At 43.3% G+C, this 16357-nt stretch overlaps 1 protein-coding gene and 1 non-coding gene across 4 annotated transcripts in view; both read right to left on the bottom strand.

Annotated features, from left to right (window-relative positions):
* CHD8 (chromodomain helicase DNA binding protein 8) overlaps nucleotides 1-16357 on the bottom strand; it is a 75258-nt gene that overhangs the window by 30422 nt on the left and 28479 nt on the right. For all 3 annotated transcript variants that reach the window (XM_055130755.1, XM_004609498.3, XM_055130756.1), the window contains exons 3-9: nucleotides 15381-15752; nucleotides 13288-13673; nucleotides 11974-12088; nucleotides 2163-2345; nucleotides 2013-2081; nucleotides 1343-1398; nucleotides 994-1111 (exon numbers count right to left, since the gene is read on the bottom strand). In XM_055130755.1, the coding sequence (XP_054986730.1) occupies nucleotides 994-1111; nucleotides 1343-1398; nucleotides 2013-2081; nucleotides 2163-2345; nucleotides 11974-12088; nucleotides 13288-13673; nucleotides 15381-15752 (1299 nt within the window). The remainder of the gene's footprint in view (nucleotides 1-993; nucleotides 1112-1342; nucleotides 1399-2012; nucleotides 2082-2162; nucleotides 2346-11973; nucleotides 12089-13287; nucleotides 13674-15380; nucleotides 15753-16357) is intronic.
* LOC129404002 (small nucleolar RNA SNORA14) lies at nucleotides 14263-14362 on the bottom strand. Its single transcript, XR_008629613.1, has one exon. It is a non-coding gene; the product is annotated as a small nucleolar RNA SNORA14 (small nucleolar RNA).

Genomic DNA, 16357 nt, shown 5'->3' with positions numbered 1-16357 from the left:
TGTATGTTCACAGTCAGTGTTAGTGAGTGTGCTTTGAAATGGGCATGCATTCAGAGCTAAGCATTTTATTTATTTAGGCCATATCTGGTGGTGCTCAGGGTTTACTCCTGGCTCTGTGCTCAGGGAATGCCAGGTATGGAGGAGATTGAGCCAGTGTTAGGTGAGTAGAAGGCCAAGCACCTTAACTCCTGTACTGTCTCTCTGGTCCAAAAGTCTCAGTCTTTTAAAAAGGTGGGAACAAGATTATGTCTTTGACCCACTTTATGTTTGGTCAATTTCCCCTTCTTTTTCCTTTGTTGCTATTGTAATGACTGGAGGTCCTCTACACCCTTGGTTTGATCTGTGGTTTCCTTTGTGATAAGAAAAAAGCAAAATTAAATAATCGCTTAAAAGATCCAGAAAGACTTGCCTAAATCTCTACATCGACTACACTTATACTACTCATTAGTCATAGTATTTATTAAGTCCAGTTTGTTTGCCATAGCTATACTTAATATCAGATAGCAATACTTAATATCATATAACCAACAGAATACATAAATAATTGATTTGGTTAAATGGCCTACCTTTAATGACTTAACTGCTTTGGGGATGCTTGGGATCAACTAGGGACAGTCGCAAGCAAGGCAAGCACCCTACCACTGTACTATCTCTCCAAGCCCATAACTGCTTACATTTACAGGTGCCATCAACAACTAAAGACTCATATCGGAGGAAAATACCTCACATATATCCGAGATTGGATTAGCACCAGTTTTGAAAATTTATGAATACCGAACAAGTAATTTCAAATACCCTCTAAAGTGTATAAAGTTCCTACAGACAAGGGAAAATAAAGCTCCGGGAACTACAAAAAGCTCAAGCACCAAAAATAAAACCATATCCCATATATAAAAGGAACTATGTCTTTTGAAGATTCAGTCAGGGATGACCATCACAGTAATTTTTGCTTCCATGAAAGAATTGACAGGCAATCAATTACTAATTAATTACCTCATGGAAGAAGTGTCTCATCTGGGCCATTTTGGTTTTGAAGCGTTTTAGTTTTTGATGGATCCTTTTATCCTTCTCCAGTTGGGAGATGGTAGCCCATTCACAGTGTAGGTAGGAGCTAAAGAGGACAGAAATATCCAGTTATTATAGGCTAATGTTTAAGATTTGGGGTTTAGTCAGCAGCAGACAGAATGACCACATGCTAACACAGGGAATCTTTTAGTTCAATCCTTCTTAAAACTGAATTTGCACACAAACCACCTAGTTTAGTGTGGGCTTTAAAATTCACATTCCTAATAAACACTTAAACTCTGTGAAATTTGGGGTGAAAAACATATACATTACGTACTAGTTCTTGTACTTGACAAAGAATTCTTCTGCTTCAGTATACTGTCCAGAAGGAAGCTAAAGAAAAAAAACCATTACTGACACCTTGTCAGAAAAAGAAATTTTAATTTTAACCATATATAGTAGAGTTTCATACCACTGCTCCCAGAATGTACTGATGATTGAAGGATTAAGGAAATAATCTGGCATTTCAATATTAAAGACTTAATAACTGGAGAAAATAAGTCTTTATATATCCATCCCACCCCTCAGCCCCTAACATTTATACATTTTAAGCAGACAAGCAAAACAGGATGTAATGAGATAGTTCACATATTTTTGCTTTACCTCTATAAAACTATATTCTAAAACTATATTCTAGCAATCTGCTTTTTAACTTGGGGAGAGAGGGAGCATACCACTCAGTGCTTGGAATCATGCAGTGTCAAGAACTGAACCTGGGGCGTCTGCATACAAAATATGTGTTCCAGCCCTTTAAGCCATCTCTGTGGCTGATGTTCAATCTTTTATTTTTTGCCCCTTTATGCTAGGGATTGAACATGCAAGGCCAAGTACTCGACCACTGAACAATATCCCGAGTCCTAGCAATCTATTCTCAAGTTCAAAGGTGCTCATCAAATAGAACACATCAATGTAGCATTATGGGATGACTTTAAAGACAAAGGCCTCACCTCCTTCTTTACAATCCGCATAGAAAGCACTTTGTCTACAATGGCTGCATCTTCTTCACTGGGATTCTCCTGCAGCAGAAGATAGAGTCAATCAGTAGAGATTTCAAGCAGTAGCGCAAACCTCTCTAATTGCTTTAGTTCTCAGCTTACCACAAAGAACTGCATGGAAGGCAAAGTCTCGCCGTCTGGTTCCTGCACTGGTTCAGGAAGGATAGGCTCAGTTTTTATTGGACCAGTTACATCCACTTCTTCTTCTTCTTCATCATCTGTGATCTTTATGTCCAGATCCTCTGTATATTTTTTTCGTTTCACTTGACGATTTGAGCGTCTCTTCTGTAAAGGCAAAATGATTAGAAACAAAAACAAAAAACCTGCTTTCTTTCTTTCATAAGAAGAAAACACTTTTAAAAAACAATTTGCAAGTGTTTCTCAAGAAAATAAAGAGGAGGGGCTGGAGCAATAGCACAGCGGGTAGGGCGTTTGCCTTGCACATGGCCGACCCAGGTTTGATTCCCAGCATCCCACATGGTCCCCTGAGCACCAACAAGGGTGATTCCTGAGTGCAGAGCCAGGAGTAGCCCCTGTGCATCGCCAGGTGTGACTCAAAAAGCAAAAAAAAAGAAAAAAGAAAAGAAAAGAAAGAGGACTTAAGAAGTGTACTAAACTGGCTGGAATGCAAGCTTTGTCTATACCAAGTTTGGGTTCAATTCCTGGCATGGCATATCCAGGAATGATCCCTGAGTATCACAAGTTATGTCTTCACTGCACCCCCCAAAACAAAAACAAACTAAAAACAAAAAAATAAGAGCTATTGAAAATCCAACAAATCTACAAAAATTTATGCTGATAGATTCAAGAATACTATACTACTGGATTTCATTTGCATATCAGAATAAGCTAATTTATGGTGATAGGAGGCAGAGAGAGAAAAGTAACTGGAAGAGGTTATTTCAAATTTTCCGGATGGAGGTCAGAGTGGGTAAGGCATCTGCCTTGCACACAGCGAACCTGGGTTCAATCCCCGGTACACCAGCTGCTCCACTGAGCTCTCCAGGAGTGATCCCTGAGTACAGAGCCATGAGTAAGAACTGAGCACAGCTAGGTGTGGCCCGCAAACCAAAACAAACTTCCTGTATGAAAAAAAAGGGTATTTGTTTGGGGGTCATACCTGGAGATATTCAGAGTTTACTTCTACTGCTGCACTCAGAAATATACTCCTGGCTCGGGGGATCATATGAGATGCCTGGAATTGAACCAGGGCCTACTGTATGGGAGGCAAGTGCCTTATCCACTGTACTAGCACTTCAGCCCCATCAGAAAAGTTCTTTATCGTCATGTGACAGATGGTTACTTGGACATATACATTTGTCAAAACTTATCAAATTACACAAATCTCTACACATTTTACTGTGTACATACTCTATTTCATTTTTTAAAAGTCTAGGAGGAGGCACCTGAGTAACAGGATAGTGATTAAAGGGTTTGCCTCACACACAGCCAACCTGGTTTGATCCTTGACATGCTATACTGTCCCCCGAATCCACCAGGAATGATCCCTGAGCACAGAACCAGGAGTAAGCCCTGAGTACCACCAGGTGCAGCAATTTTTTTTAAGTCTAGGAACATAAAACTTATAATTATTTCCAGAGATTATGATTAAGATAATTAACTTTCCATACTTCTGCACTGGGCTGGAGCGATAGCACAGTGGTTGGGCGTTCACCTTTCACGCGGCCGATCCGAATTCGATTCCTCCGCCCCTCTCGGAGAGCCCGGCAAGCTACTGAGAGTATCGAGCCCTCAAGACAGAGCCTGGCAAGCTACCCGTGCATATTGGATATGCCAAAAACAGTAACAATAAGTCTCTCAATGAGAGACGTTACTGGTTCCCGCTCGAACAAATCGATGAGCAACAGGATGACAATGACAGTGACAGTGACTTCTGCGTTAAATTTCTTTTTTGCTTTTTGGGTCACACCCAGCAATGCACAGGGGTTACTCCTGGCTCATGCACTCAGGAATTACTCCTGGCGGTACTTGAGGAAACATATGGGATGCTGGGAATTGAACCCGGGTCGGCCACGTGCAAGACAAATGCCCCACCCACTGTGCTATGGCTCCAGCCCCTGTATTGACTTTCAGTCCATTATGGACTCTTAACATAAATATACTTACTAAAATATAAGAAAAAAGGGGCTGGAGAGATAACACAGTGGGTAAGGTGCTTGCCCATATGGTCCCCCAGTCTACCAGGGGGACTAAGAACACAGAAGTAGAAGCGCTGAGCATCACTGGGAGCAGCCCAAAACACAAACAAAAATAAAAGGTAAGAAAACTGGGGAGGGGATGGGTCAAGAGAGATAGTACAATGGGTAGGGAGTTTGCCTTGCATGAGGTCAACCCAGGTTCGATTCTCAGCACCTCATATGATCCCCCGAGTTCCCCCAGGAGTGATCCCTGAATGCAGAGTCAGGAGTTAAGTTCTGAGTGCTGCCGTATTAGCCCCAAAATGAAACAGAACAAAATAATGGGATGGGGATGAAGAGAAGAGGAACAAGCAAAGCAGAGATGACACTAGAACAGTGGTGGAGGGTCTTGGGCACCTGGTGGTGGTGGAGAGTAAGTAATCTATGTGTCATAAGTATGAAACTAAACACTATAGGGGCCGGAGAGATCATAGTATAGCAAGAAGGTAAGGCACTTGGCTTGTATGCAGCTGACACAGTTTGATCCCCAGCACCCCATTATGCTCCATACCCCCAAACCTTGCCAGAAGTGATCCCTAAGTGCAGAGCTAGGAGGAAACCCTGGTGTGTATGGCCAAAACAAACAAATAAAAAAGAATAAAATGAGCTTAATTATAACCATATTTTTCAATTATAAAAATATATATTATTTTAATTTGATAAAAATTAAAAATAAACACAATAATTACTTGAACTTGCCTTAAAATATCTAGAAAATCTAAAATATCCCTTGTTGCTGTAGAAAGAGGAAGGGCTGAACTCTCATGTTGGTATTTCAGCAGGAGAATGGGAACACAAGACTTCATTAAACAATATTTCCCTTTGTGTATGTTTCACATTTTTCATAGAAATAAAGGTAGTGAGTCCCTTTTGTGTGTCCTACATCTACCCTACACAAAAGAGAGTAGATGAAAAAAAACTAAATCTGCCCTGTTTTGATAAAGAACAACTTCCAAGATGCAGTTAGAGGAAAAGTAGAAGACAGAGTGGGGATGAAATACTAAGTGTAAACAAAGTAGCATGCTTGTGAAAGTAACATATATTGCTACAGAAACAAAAATATGGTAACAAAAGTTACCTCTGGAGAAAAAAAGTGGGGGGCGGTAAGGCAATTTAGTTTAGGAAATCTGATCCTATCTACCTCTTTGACTGTTGCAATTTTACCCCAGTCTTCCAAACTCTCACCACAAACACAATCTTGGCTTGTGTTTGTGAGAAAGGGGGTCGGAGCAGAGCAATTGTAGAGGAGGGAGGCACTTGCCTTGCATTCCTCCAACACACGCTCCCAGCCTGCCAGGAGTCCTGAGTGCACAGCCAGCAGCCTGAGCACAGCAGGGTGTGCCCTCCCCTCAACACAAACTACCAAAATAATTAATAAAAAATAATGAAAGTCTTGTAAAGGTCAAGGACTTGACTCAAGTGACAGAGCACATGCCACAGGTGTGTGGGCCCTGGTTTCAATCCCCAACACCAACACCACTATATTCCCTAAGAAGCAGTGGGCCGCCTGCAGAGCTCAGGTTGTGCTGAGTGTGGTGGCACACCATCACCATAGAAACCAAACCAACCTCTTTTGTCCTCTGAGGTGGGGAGAAGAATGCATTCATGCATGTACACACACATGCACACATACAGCACAATATTTTACTTGTTTTGATTTGAGGCCCATACCAGGAAGTGTTCAGAGGCTACTCCTGACTTGATATTCAGGCAATGTTTTGCCCTGAACTAACCTCAGGGTCTCCTAAACGGAAAGCCTGCACTCTGATCCTACTGAGCTGTCTCTTCATAACAGTCTTTAAAGGTTAACAAGAGCTATCAAGAGAGCTCAAAGGGCTAGACTGCATGCTTTCCACATGGGAGGCCCTGGTTTGATCGCTGGCACCGCGTGGTCTTCCAAGGACCACCCAAGATCAATTGTCCAAGTACTGCACTAGGAGTAGCACATGAATATAGCACAGTGTGGCCCCAAAACAAAAACTAGGGCCAGGGTAGTAGCTCAAAGGATTGGAGTACATGTTTTGCATGCAGGAGACCCAGATTAATCCCTTGCACAGCTAGAAGTGACCGTCACCTGTGAGCATCATGTCAAGAGTAACCCAGAACTCCACCATGTCCCAAAACCAATTTCAAAAAAAGCTATTAAAGAGTAGATAGATGTAAACTCATACATTAACCCAGCACTACAGACTCATGACAACTCTGAGGAGATGCAAGCCAAGCCGCTAAAATTCACAGGTATACTGATCTCCCTGCTGATAACTCTGGGGCACCCTTGGGTGGGGGGAAGGGTGACCGAGTCCCCACCCTGCTGTAGCCCTGACAGCCACATCACACAAGCAAAGCTGCCACCGTGCAAATGGCCCTACTCCATTGTTTCACGACTACAGAGATGCCAAACAGATGGAAATTTCAGGTACACCAGTTCTCAGGTTGAAAACTCGAGGGTCTTTTCAGAGTCGGTGGTGGGCACTGGCCCCTCGTCTCCCCCACACCCACCCACCCAGGCCTCCAGAAGCCCAGGCAGCCACATCCACATCCCACAGCCCCTGCCATGAAAACTCATTCATCAGCCCAGTTCTACAGATCCTGGCGTTCCTGGAGCATGTGGCCATGTCATCTCAAAATTCTACAGTCCTGACATCCCAATAGACAGCCCAATAGGAGTACACCAAATTAGATGGAAAAGGACATAGAAACCAACCAAGTTCCAAAAAACAAAACCAATTAACACAGAATGCTCAATTAGCAACAAACAATTTTATAAATCCTCCAAGTCTTAATGATCCCATGATGATATAATGGTTTTCACAGATTTTCTTTTACAGAAGTATTTTTTAATAATTCTGTTAGCCATTTAGCTGTAATAAGCAATATAAAAGAAATTATTTTGTGCCTGCTAAGAGGGGCAGACTTTGGAGTGGATGGAAAAATGGAGGCAATGGTAGAGGGAAGGTCACTAGTGGTAGCAGGGTTGGTGTTGGAACATTGGATACCTAAAACTGTATGATGAACAACTTCGCAAGCCATGGTGTCAAAACAAAGTAAAAAAATAATAAATATAGAAAAATAAAAGTACATAAAGTATTCTACACCTTGCTTTTGAATGTTTTTAATTTCTATTTCATTTTGGAAGATTTGGGACCATACTTGGCTCCTGTGTTCAGGTCCTACTCCTGGCTCAATACTCAGAGATCACTACTGATGTAGCTCGGAGGGTCATATGCAGTGCCAGGGATCAAATCCCGATAAGCTGCATGCAAAGCAAGTGCCTAACCTACTGTACTGTCTCCACCTGTGTTTAATTTTAATTGTGCTGTGGTATTCTATTGCATATTGTTTCACAATTTTAGTAATTTTCCCCAGTAACAGGTATTAAAATTTTGGACATTTAACAAGTGTAACAGAAGTACATAGCTCACTGCATACTTTCCGTTTGTTTTTGGATAAGTTAGTGGTGCTCAGGCTTACTCCTGGCTCTGTGCTAAGGGGTTCTTGGGAGACCATATAAGGTCCAAATGGGGACCAGGGATCTAACAAGGGTCAGCTGTGTACAAAGCAAGAGCTTTAAAAGCCCTGCACTATCTCGTCAGTTCCTCACTGAATATTAATTTCCTGGGTGTAGGATCACTGAGTAATTCACCAGGTATGAACATTCTAAATTTTGCTGTACATTGAGGACTGAGCTGGGGATATGGCTCCAGTGGCTGGGACAGAGCATATGCCTTCCATGTGTGAGGCTGTATGTTCGATCCCAAGTATTATGTAGTCCCTGCCAGTTGGGGCATACGTGGCCTGTGAGCACCGGCGGGTGTGGTCCCCGCAACAACATATTAAAAAGAAATTTTTAAACAAAGTATTGGCATACTAAATAAACCTAGTCAACTTTCCCATCCACTGTGTATAAAGTGTCTGTTCCTTACTTCCTCTGCCAACGACACAAGCATTACCAGTTAGGAACTGAATGATGTGCCCCCACCCACTCCAAATTCTTACAATGAAACCCTAATCCACAGACCTCAAAATGAGACTGTATTTGGAAAGGGCCTTCAAAGAGATGATTAAGTTAAAATGAGGCCGTTAAGCTGGGACTTAATGCAATTTGGTTGGTGTGCTGGTAAGAAGAGGCAATCTAGGACCAGATAGATAGTACAGGTTCTAGCAGGTTGACACTGGCATCACAATTTGTGTTAATTAAACCACATTTAAGCATGAGCCACTCATGGTACATGCCGGCATTAACATGTTATGGTGCCTGCCTTGCATTTCGCTGACCATGGTTCAATCCTTGGCAGAGCCAGGAGTAACCCCTAAGCGCAGAAGGAAGAGAAGACCATGAGAACTACAGGTGTGTCCCACCCTCCTAACCTCCTTCTACTCCTGCCCCTCCCCCCCACACACACAAAGAAGAAATCTGGGCACACACAAAGATACCAGGAATGTATGAGGAAGTAACATGAAAGGATATGGTAAGGGAAGTCAGCTGCAAGCCAGTGAGAAAGGCCTCAAGGTACCCAAACTGAGAAAATACATTTTCTGTTGTATTTATTTCGGCAAACCTAGCAAACTAATGCAGTTTTTAACTTTTACTATTCTTTGTACTTCTATCAGTTTAGTTTTTGATTATTTAACACCTTTACCTCATTTAACTCATAGATAATTTTCACTTTAAGATCTGTGGGAATGATATGATCAAGAATTTACTGTACTAGGGGCTGGAGCACTAGCACAGCGGGTAAGGCGTTTGCCTTGCATGCAGCCGACCCGGGTTCGATTCCCAGCATCACATATGGTCCCCTGAGCACTGCCAGGAGTAACTCCTGAGTGCAAAGCCAGGAGGTAACCCTTGTGCATTGCCAGGTGTGACCCAAAAAGCAAAAAAAAAAAAAAAAAAAAAAAAAAAATTTACTGTACTATATATTTTATAATTGCTTGCATTTAATTCTAACAACCAAACCTAGTTTAATGTCAATATTTAATGTCAACGTTAGTAAATAGTAAATCTGAGAACTCATGGGTCCAGGGATTACAGCTCAGTGGCAGAGTGCCATTCAGGCATAAGGCCACAACTTCAATCCCGGGCAAGGCCCCACATGCCAAGAGTAAGTTCAATGGCACTGCCAACTGTGATCGCCAGAGCCACAAGAAAGTACATAATCTCAGCAATCCAACTAAATGTGGGAACATGGCAACAAACTGCAATCTCAACAGCACTTCAACCAAAGTATGCCTGAGTACCACCAAAGTTTACAATCCCTACAAGCGCTGCAACAGAAGTGTGAGAGCACTGTGTCTGTGGCCTCTGGCAAGAACCAGCATCTAGTGTATTGGACTCTAGTGATGGCAACAGAATCAACAAGAAGAAAGGGAAGGGGGAAGTGGGGATTAACACTTCCTACCACCCAAGGTGGGGAAGACAACAAACCAGGACATCTTATTTTAAGGACTCTATGTTCTTAACCAGTATGTTATTTATGAATTTTGCTGGTAATGTTATTACACTTGTACAATCATTTTTTTGCTTAGAGTCCACACCCAGCAGTGCTTGGTGGTTGTTCCTGTTGGGGTACAGGGGGCCATGCAGTGAGGGAGGATTCAATCCTTAGTGTGTTGAGGTATCTCCCTGGCCCTCACATGCATGATTTTAATAGACTCAAATGTATTTATCCACCCTTTGTGACTTCTGGATTTTAATACTCTTCTTAGAAATATCAATGATTGGGGGGCTGGAGCAATAGTACAGCGGGTAGGGTGTTTGCCTTGCACATGGCCGACCCGGGTTCAATTCCCAGTATCCCATAGGGTGCTCTGAGCACCGCCAGGGGTGATTCCTGAGTGCAGAGCCAGGAGTAACTCCTGTGCATTGCCAGGTGTGACCCATAAAGAAAAAAAAAATCAATGGTTGTTTAAAAAGTCATCCATGAGGCCAGAGAGAGAGCTCAAAGAACTGGAAGGCCCCAAGCGACAGTATAGGCAGGTAGGGTGTTTAGCTTGCATGAGGCCAACCCAGCACCCCTTATGATCCCCAGAGCCTTCAAGGAGTGATTCCTGAGTCCTGAACCAGCAGTAACCCCTAAGCACTGCTGGGTATGGGCTCTCACAAAAGATGACAAGCCCACGGGAGGCCTAGGCTTGATGCTGGCATTAAAGGCAAAAGGCAACCTGAATACTGCTGGCAGTGACCTTAAACTCTGCTGGGTGTGAACCAAAAATCAAAACCAAAATAAATGCCAAAGCTGAAATCATGAACTCTCTCTCAGTATTTTTGCTTTGGGGGCCACACCCAGCTGTGCTTGTGGCTTATTTCTGCCTCTGCACTCAAAAATCACTCTTGGCAGGACTCAGGGACAATTTGGGATGCTGGACATTAAATTCACGTTGGTTGCCTGTATGGCAAATGCCTTACATGCCTTACATGCAGCATGAACTTTCTATTAAAGTTAAAGGTTTGGGGTCATACCCAGCAGTTGTCAGGGCTTATTCCTGGCTCTGTACTCAGATTACTCCTGATGATGCTCAGGGAACGATATGGTACTACTGATCGAACCCAAATCTCCACAAGCAAAGCATGCACTCCAGCACTCACTGAGCTATCTCTCCAACCCCTTAGTATCTACATTAAAATGCAATCTGCTTTTGCTCAAGGAATGGTGGAAAATTTTGCTTCATTAATTTTTTTTATTAATTTTTTAAAATTTTCTTCCAATATATTTTATCTTTAAATTGTAGGGCAAACCAAAGTACTGATACAGCAACATGAAGCTGATTTCCTATTAGTTTCTCAAACACGGGGATTTGGAGAAATACTAACACACTTTTATCTAAAGAGATAAAAATGGGGCTGAAGAAACAGTATAGGAAGTCAGTTACTTGCTACTGACCCTGGCTCCATCCCAGGCACTGCATATGGTTCCAAGAGCACCACTAAAATTATTCCTAAGCACAGAGCCAGTAGTAGTGAAGCATCACTGGGTGTGACAAAAAAAAAAAAATCCAAAATTAAATAAACAAAAATTTAGGGGTCGAATGGATGCTTTGCATGCAGGAGTCCCAGGTCCCTTGTATTGCAGGGTTCCCAAAACACTGACAGAAGCAATCCTTGGGTGCAGAGCCTGAGTATCACTGGGTGTGCCTTCCTCCCCACTCCAAAATAAAAGCCAAGTTTTAAAATACACAAATTTCGCTTTTTTTTTTTTTGCCTTTTTTTGGGGTCACAATCAGCGATGCACAGGGATTACTCCTTGCTTTGCAGTCTGAAATTACTCCTGGCAGTGCTCGGGGATCCATAAGGGATGCTGGGAATCGAACTCGGGTCGATCACGTCTAAGGCAAACGCCCTACCCACTGTACATCACTCCAACCCTGAGAATTTCACTTTTTGAGGTGGGGGTGAACTCCAGTTAATATTCATCTCAGGCAGTGCAGATGTCAGTAATGCAACTCAGGATCCATGAGGACTACTACATAAGGTGGTGCTAGAGGCAACCAGTATGTACAGAGGGGGACACACTCAGGACACAGGATACAGTGAGAAGCATGCACTGCACCCCTGTGAGATTTTCTCCCCAGCCCTTCTTTTATCTTTTAGGCCAATCTCTGGTTTACTAACTCTTGCAATGTGCGCTGGCCTTTGGTCTCTCATGAGGTACCTATTCCTGATCCACCTGTCAGAATTACATGTGATTTTTCCACAAGCACTTTAGAAATCATTTTACCTGAATGCTGCTTTCTTCGTCTTCCCGGGGTGACTGAGCAGGCATGACTTCCACATCTGAATTATCAGATGAGGTATTACGTTTTCTCTTCTTACCCACCACAGGCGTGATGGTGCTGATTGGAAAAAAAAAAAAAAAGAGGTAAAAAAGTTATTATTAATCTAAACCATCACATATAAAACTTCCAGACAGTATCTATGCCAGATCCATAATATCTAAACTGGTATTAAGGGGCTTAAGAAAAAGAAGATCCTGGGATTTCCAAATTACCAGCTGACCTTTACACCAGATTTGACAGATCTTTCCTCCCAATATTATTCACAAACACCTAAAAGGCAGCCTAAAATTGCAGAATATTCATTCCACACTGAAATACGGCATTCCTTATTTGTGAAGAGTGGTGAAGGTAAATTAGCCCGATGGCTATTGAACGTCTAATGAAATTATAAATATGAAATTTGGGGTGGTTTTTTTTTGGTTGTTTTTTTTTTTTTTTTTTGCTTTTTGGGTCACACTGGCCATGCACAGGGGTTACTCCTGGCTCTGCACTCAGGAATCACTCCTGGTGGTGCTCAAGGGACCATATGGGTTGCTGGAAATCGATCCCAGTCAGCTTCGTGCAAGGTAAACACTCTACCCACTGTGCTATCACTCCAGCCCCTGGGTTTTTTTTTTAAGCTGAAAAACCCTGTACAAAGTGGTAGTATAATTATGCCACAAAGCCTAACCAATCCCAAGAAGTAGCAGCTAAGGAAAAAAGAGTGAAGTTACAACAAAGACATGGGAAGGCAAGAGAGGACACTCAATTGTGGTAAAAATTATGTGGTAGGCCACGGTTCTGTCAACACTGCACAGAGCTGACAGTGGCTGCTGGAACCAAGTCCTGCAGCTTGGAGAGAACAGAGGAGCTATGTCAACGGCTGCACTCCTTTCCTGCAACTGGTTGGTGTGTGGCAGGGGGAGGGCATAATCTTCACACCAGTGACAGACAACCTGGAACAATAGGTAAAACAGTCACAGCTCTTAAGGGTAAGTACAACACGACAATGGGCTATCCTTCCAGTGCCTTACAGTTTCTCTTTCAAATCTGCTCATTTCTATTTACAAGTCACAGAAACATTAGGACAGAGAGAAAAAGGGGTCACTACCTTAAATGATATACACATACAGATCACCCTGAACTATGTATCCATTTCACAGAAGTATCTAAAGGTACTTAAAGGTACTCTAAGGTTCCTCTTGGCACTGATTTAAGATTTGAGAGGAGGGCACCTCCTTCAAGCATCCCATCAAAATAGCAAGAGTGGTACTCACTTCAGCTTACTCTTGCCTTTGGTTTTAGAGGCTCCCGATGTCTTACTCTTCTTTGGCTTTTCTTCCTTGAGCCTTTCCCCACTGCTCTTCTTCCTGCGTTTCTTTTCACCTTCCTCCTCAGGCCGAACGCTGGGCAACTCATCCTCATTCAAGACTCGTGGGATGTTCTGCTCCCCCCGGGCACGGGCCCTGGCAATGGCCTCTGCCACAATGCGATTTGCTTTCTCCTGCTTCTTCTGATGCTCAAGTCTGCGGTTTTCCTCCATTCCAGTCTTGCCCCCAGTATGTGAAGCAGAGCTGGCTGGGGATGACAGAGCTGCCACCTCACTGGCACTTAGAACTTTAACTACAGAGAGCCCAGAAGAAGCCCCTTGGGAAGAGCCAGCCTACAGAAAGAAAGACACTAAAATGTTAATATCATTATAATTACACTGTCTAAATAAAATCCATATTTAAAATGGATAAGCTGAAAACTTCACTTCTTGAGTTCCTCAAGAATCAGACTCAGTAATAAGTCTTACTAAATCCAGACATCTTATAAAAAGTAGAAAGAAGGGACGAGATGGGGAAATAGCACAGGGGTTAAAGTACTTAACATGCAGCTGACCCCAGAATGATCCCTGGTACCATATATGGTCCCCCAAGCGCTACTAAGAACAAGCCCTGAACACAAGCTGTGTGAGACACAAATACCAGTCCACCCCCAAAAAAATGTTTAAGAATTTGCAAGAATTGTGGCAATTAAACTTTGATATCCAATAATAGCCATCTTCCTAGCATCAATAATCATACCTACTAGGGATAAAGAAAAATAAAAAAACAATAAAGCCACTATTGTTCTGTGGGCTGAAAGTAACAAAATTCAAATTCTACTCTTGGCCTATCTTTAGGCCAAGATCTATCAGCTCCCTGAGGGGCTGATAATCACTTGACCTTGTTAAGATTATTCATTTAAAAAAAATTTTTTTTCTTTAAAGATGCGCAGGTATGAAATAAGACTATGCCGGGGAGAAGCACAGCCTGCTGGACCTCCCCCCTGCAATCTCTATACCACTCAATCATCTTAGAAGCAATATCCTTTTTTTTTTTTTTTTGCTTTTTGGGTCACACCCAGCAATGCACAGGGGTTACTCCTGGCTCTGCACTCAGGAATTACTTCTGGCGGTGCTCAGGGGACCATATGGGATGCTGGGAATCGAACCTGGGTCGGCCGCGTGCAAGGCAAATGCCCTACCCGCTGTGCTATTGCTCCAGCCCCGCAATATCCTTTTTTAATTCTTTATTGGAAATGGGGTGGGGGGGGTGCCTCCTGTATGATGCTCAGGTCTGGAGGCCCCACCTGCAATTCTCTGTGAACCAGTTCGATGCAACGACCTGAGGATATGATGCTTCTTGGGTTGCAGAGTGCCAGAGATGCCCGGAATGCTAATGGTGCTTGTGGCCTCCAGGGCCACACCCAGCAGAGCTGGGAGTGTCCAAGGCTATATCCCTAGATGCTTGGGGCTCAGAATGACCACGTGGTACTAGGAATCAAAGCTAGTTCGGATACATGTTAGGCACATGCCTTAATACTTGGACTAAATCCCTATTACTCTTTCTCCCCCCCTCCCTCCTGTCTCTCTCTCCTCTCTTCTCTCCCTTCTCCCTCTCCCTCTCTCTCATCTCTCCCTCCCCCCCTTTCCTCTCTCTTTTGATTGGCATCCTACGGTGCTCAGGGCTTATTCCTGGCTTGGTGCACAGGGATCACTCCTAGTGATGCTCCGGAGACTATATAGGGTGCTGGGGATTGAACCCGAGTTGGGTGTATGCAAGGCAAATGCCCTGCTCTCTTATATTATCACTCTGACCCCTCATATTATTTCTGTAGAGGCCAGATACACATCTCAACGAGCTGAGTACATGCTTTGCATGTGGCAGCCTGGGTTCTATTCCCTGAGCACTTTCAATGGTATCATCCAGACCACAAGTAAGTAAGTAAATGAGGTTTCCTGGGCTGGAAGAAACAAAGTCTCCATCTAAGGTCCAAAGTAGGAATGTAGACCTCTCCATATTCAACCACGAAGGTTGAGGTTTGCTTCTTGTGGAAGTCTCACCTGTGGCTGCAGTACCACTTTGAGTGGTACTGAAAGTCTTTGTCCTGGGCTTTGTCCTGGTCCCATTATCTGAGCCTGCTGCACAGAGGAGAGGGTCACTGGCTGTGTGGAGGGTGGCTGCTGGGGCTGGGGCTGGGATGATGGCGGCTGTGGTACGATCTGGATTTTCTGCTGTGGCTGCTGCACCTGCAGCTGGATAGTTACTACTTTGGCGGGCTGCCCCTGGGCATTCTTGGCTTGAGTCAGGGCTGCCAGCTGGTTGCCCTGTAACACTATCTTGCCTGGTAGACTCCCTAACACGACATGCCGGTGTCCTTGGGGACCTCCAGACTGTGGCTGCTGGAGGACCAGGGTGATGCGCTTCGATTCACCCTAGAGAAAGGAAATTGCAAGAGTACATTGAAGAATAATACACCCTTGTGCCATTTTTCCTTATCCTATAATCAAAAAAACTGAGGATCAGAAGATTCAATTTTGCTTATCCTCCTGTTCTGATAGACCTCTACTCAGTTTTGAAGACTAATCAGTAGCTCACTCTCTTACAGGGAAGTCCTTTTATTTCTAAAAACCTGTTTGAAGTGGGCCAGGGATGTGGCTCAGTGGTAGAGCACCTGCATGCGTAAAACCTGAGTTCAATCCTCAGCACCTCAAAAAAATTTATAGAAAGAGAGAAGCATTTTCTCTACCTTACAGGTTCACTTGCATCTCAACCTGAGAAGCAGAGATATGTACTTTCTATTTCTCTAAAACTATTTTACTTCCCTGAAATAGTAATCTATTAGAAACACCTCCTTAAGGCTTCGTCCCACTTTCCTGCTTATCCTAATATTCCATCTTCCCACATAGTCATTCCCAAAATCTTTTTAGTGCTTTACTCAGAGGCTAGAGCCTTAATTGGTATTCAGTAGAAACTAGCCTTTTCATTACGCAAAGTAAGAAGAACCATTTTTCTATTAAAAACAGGGGAGAGAGAATAG

This window comes from Sorex araneus, chromosome 3 (genome assembly GCF_027595985.1).
Source record: "Sorex araneus isolate mSorAra2 chromosome 3, mSorAra2.pri, whole genome shotgun sequence".
Classification (NCBI taxonomy): Eukaryota; Metazoa; Chordata; class Mammalia; order Eulipotyphla; family Soricidae; genus Sorex; species Sorex araneus.
Note: the sequence above shows the minus strand (reverse complement) of the source record. Positions and strands in the feature narration are given on the sequence as shown.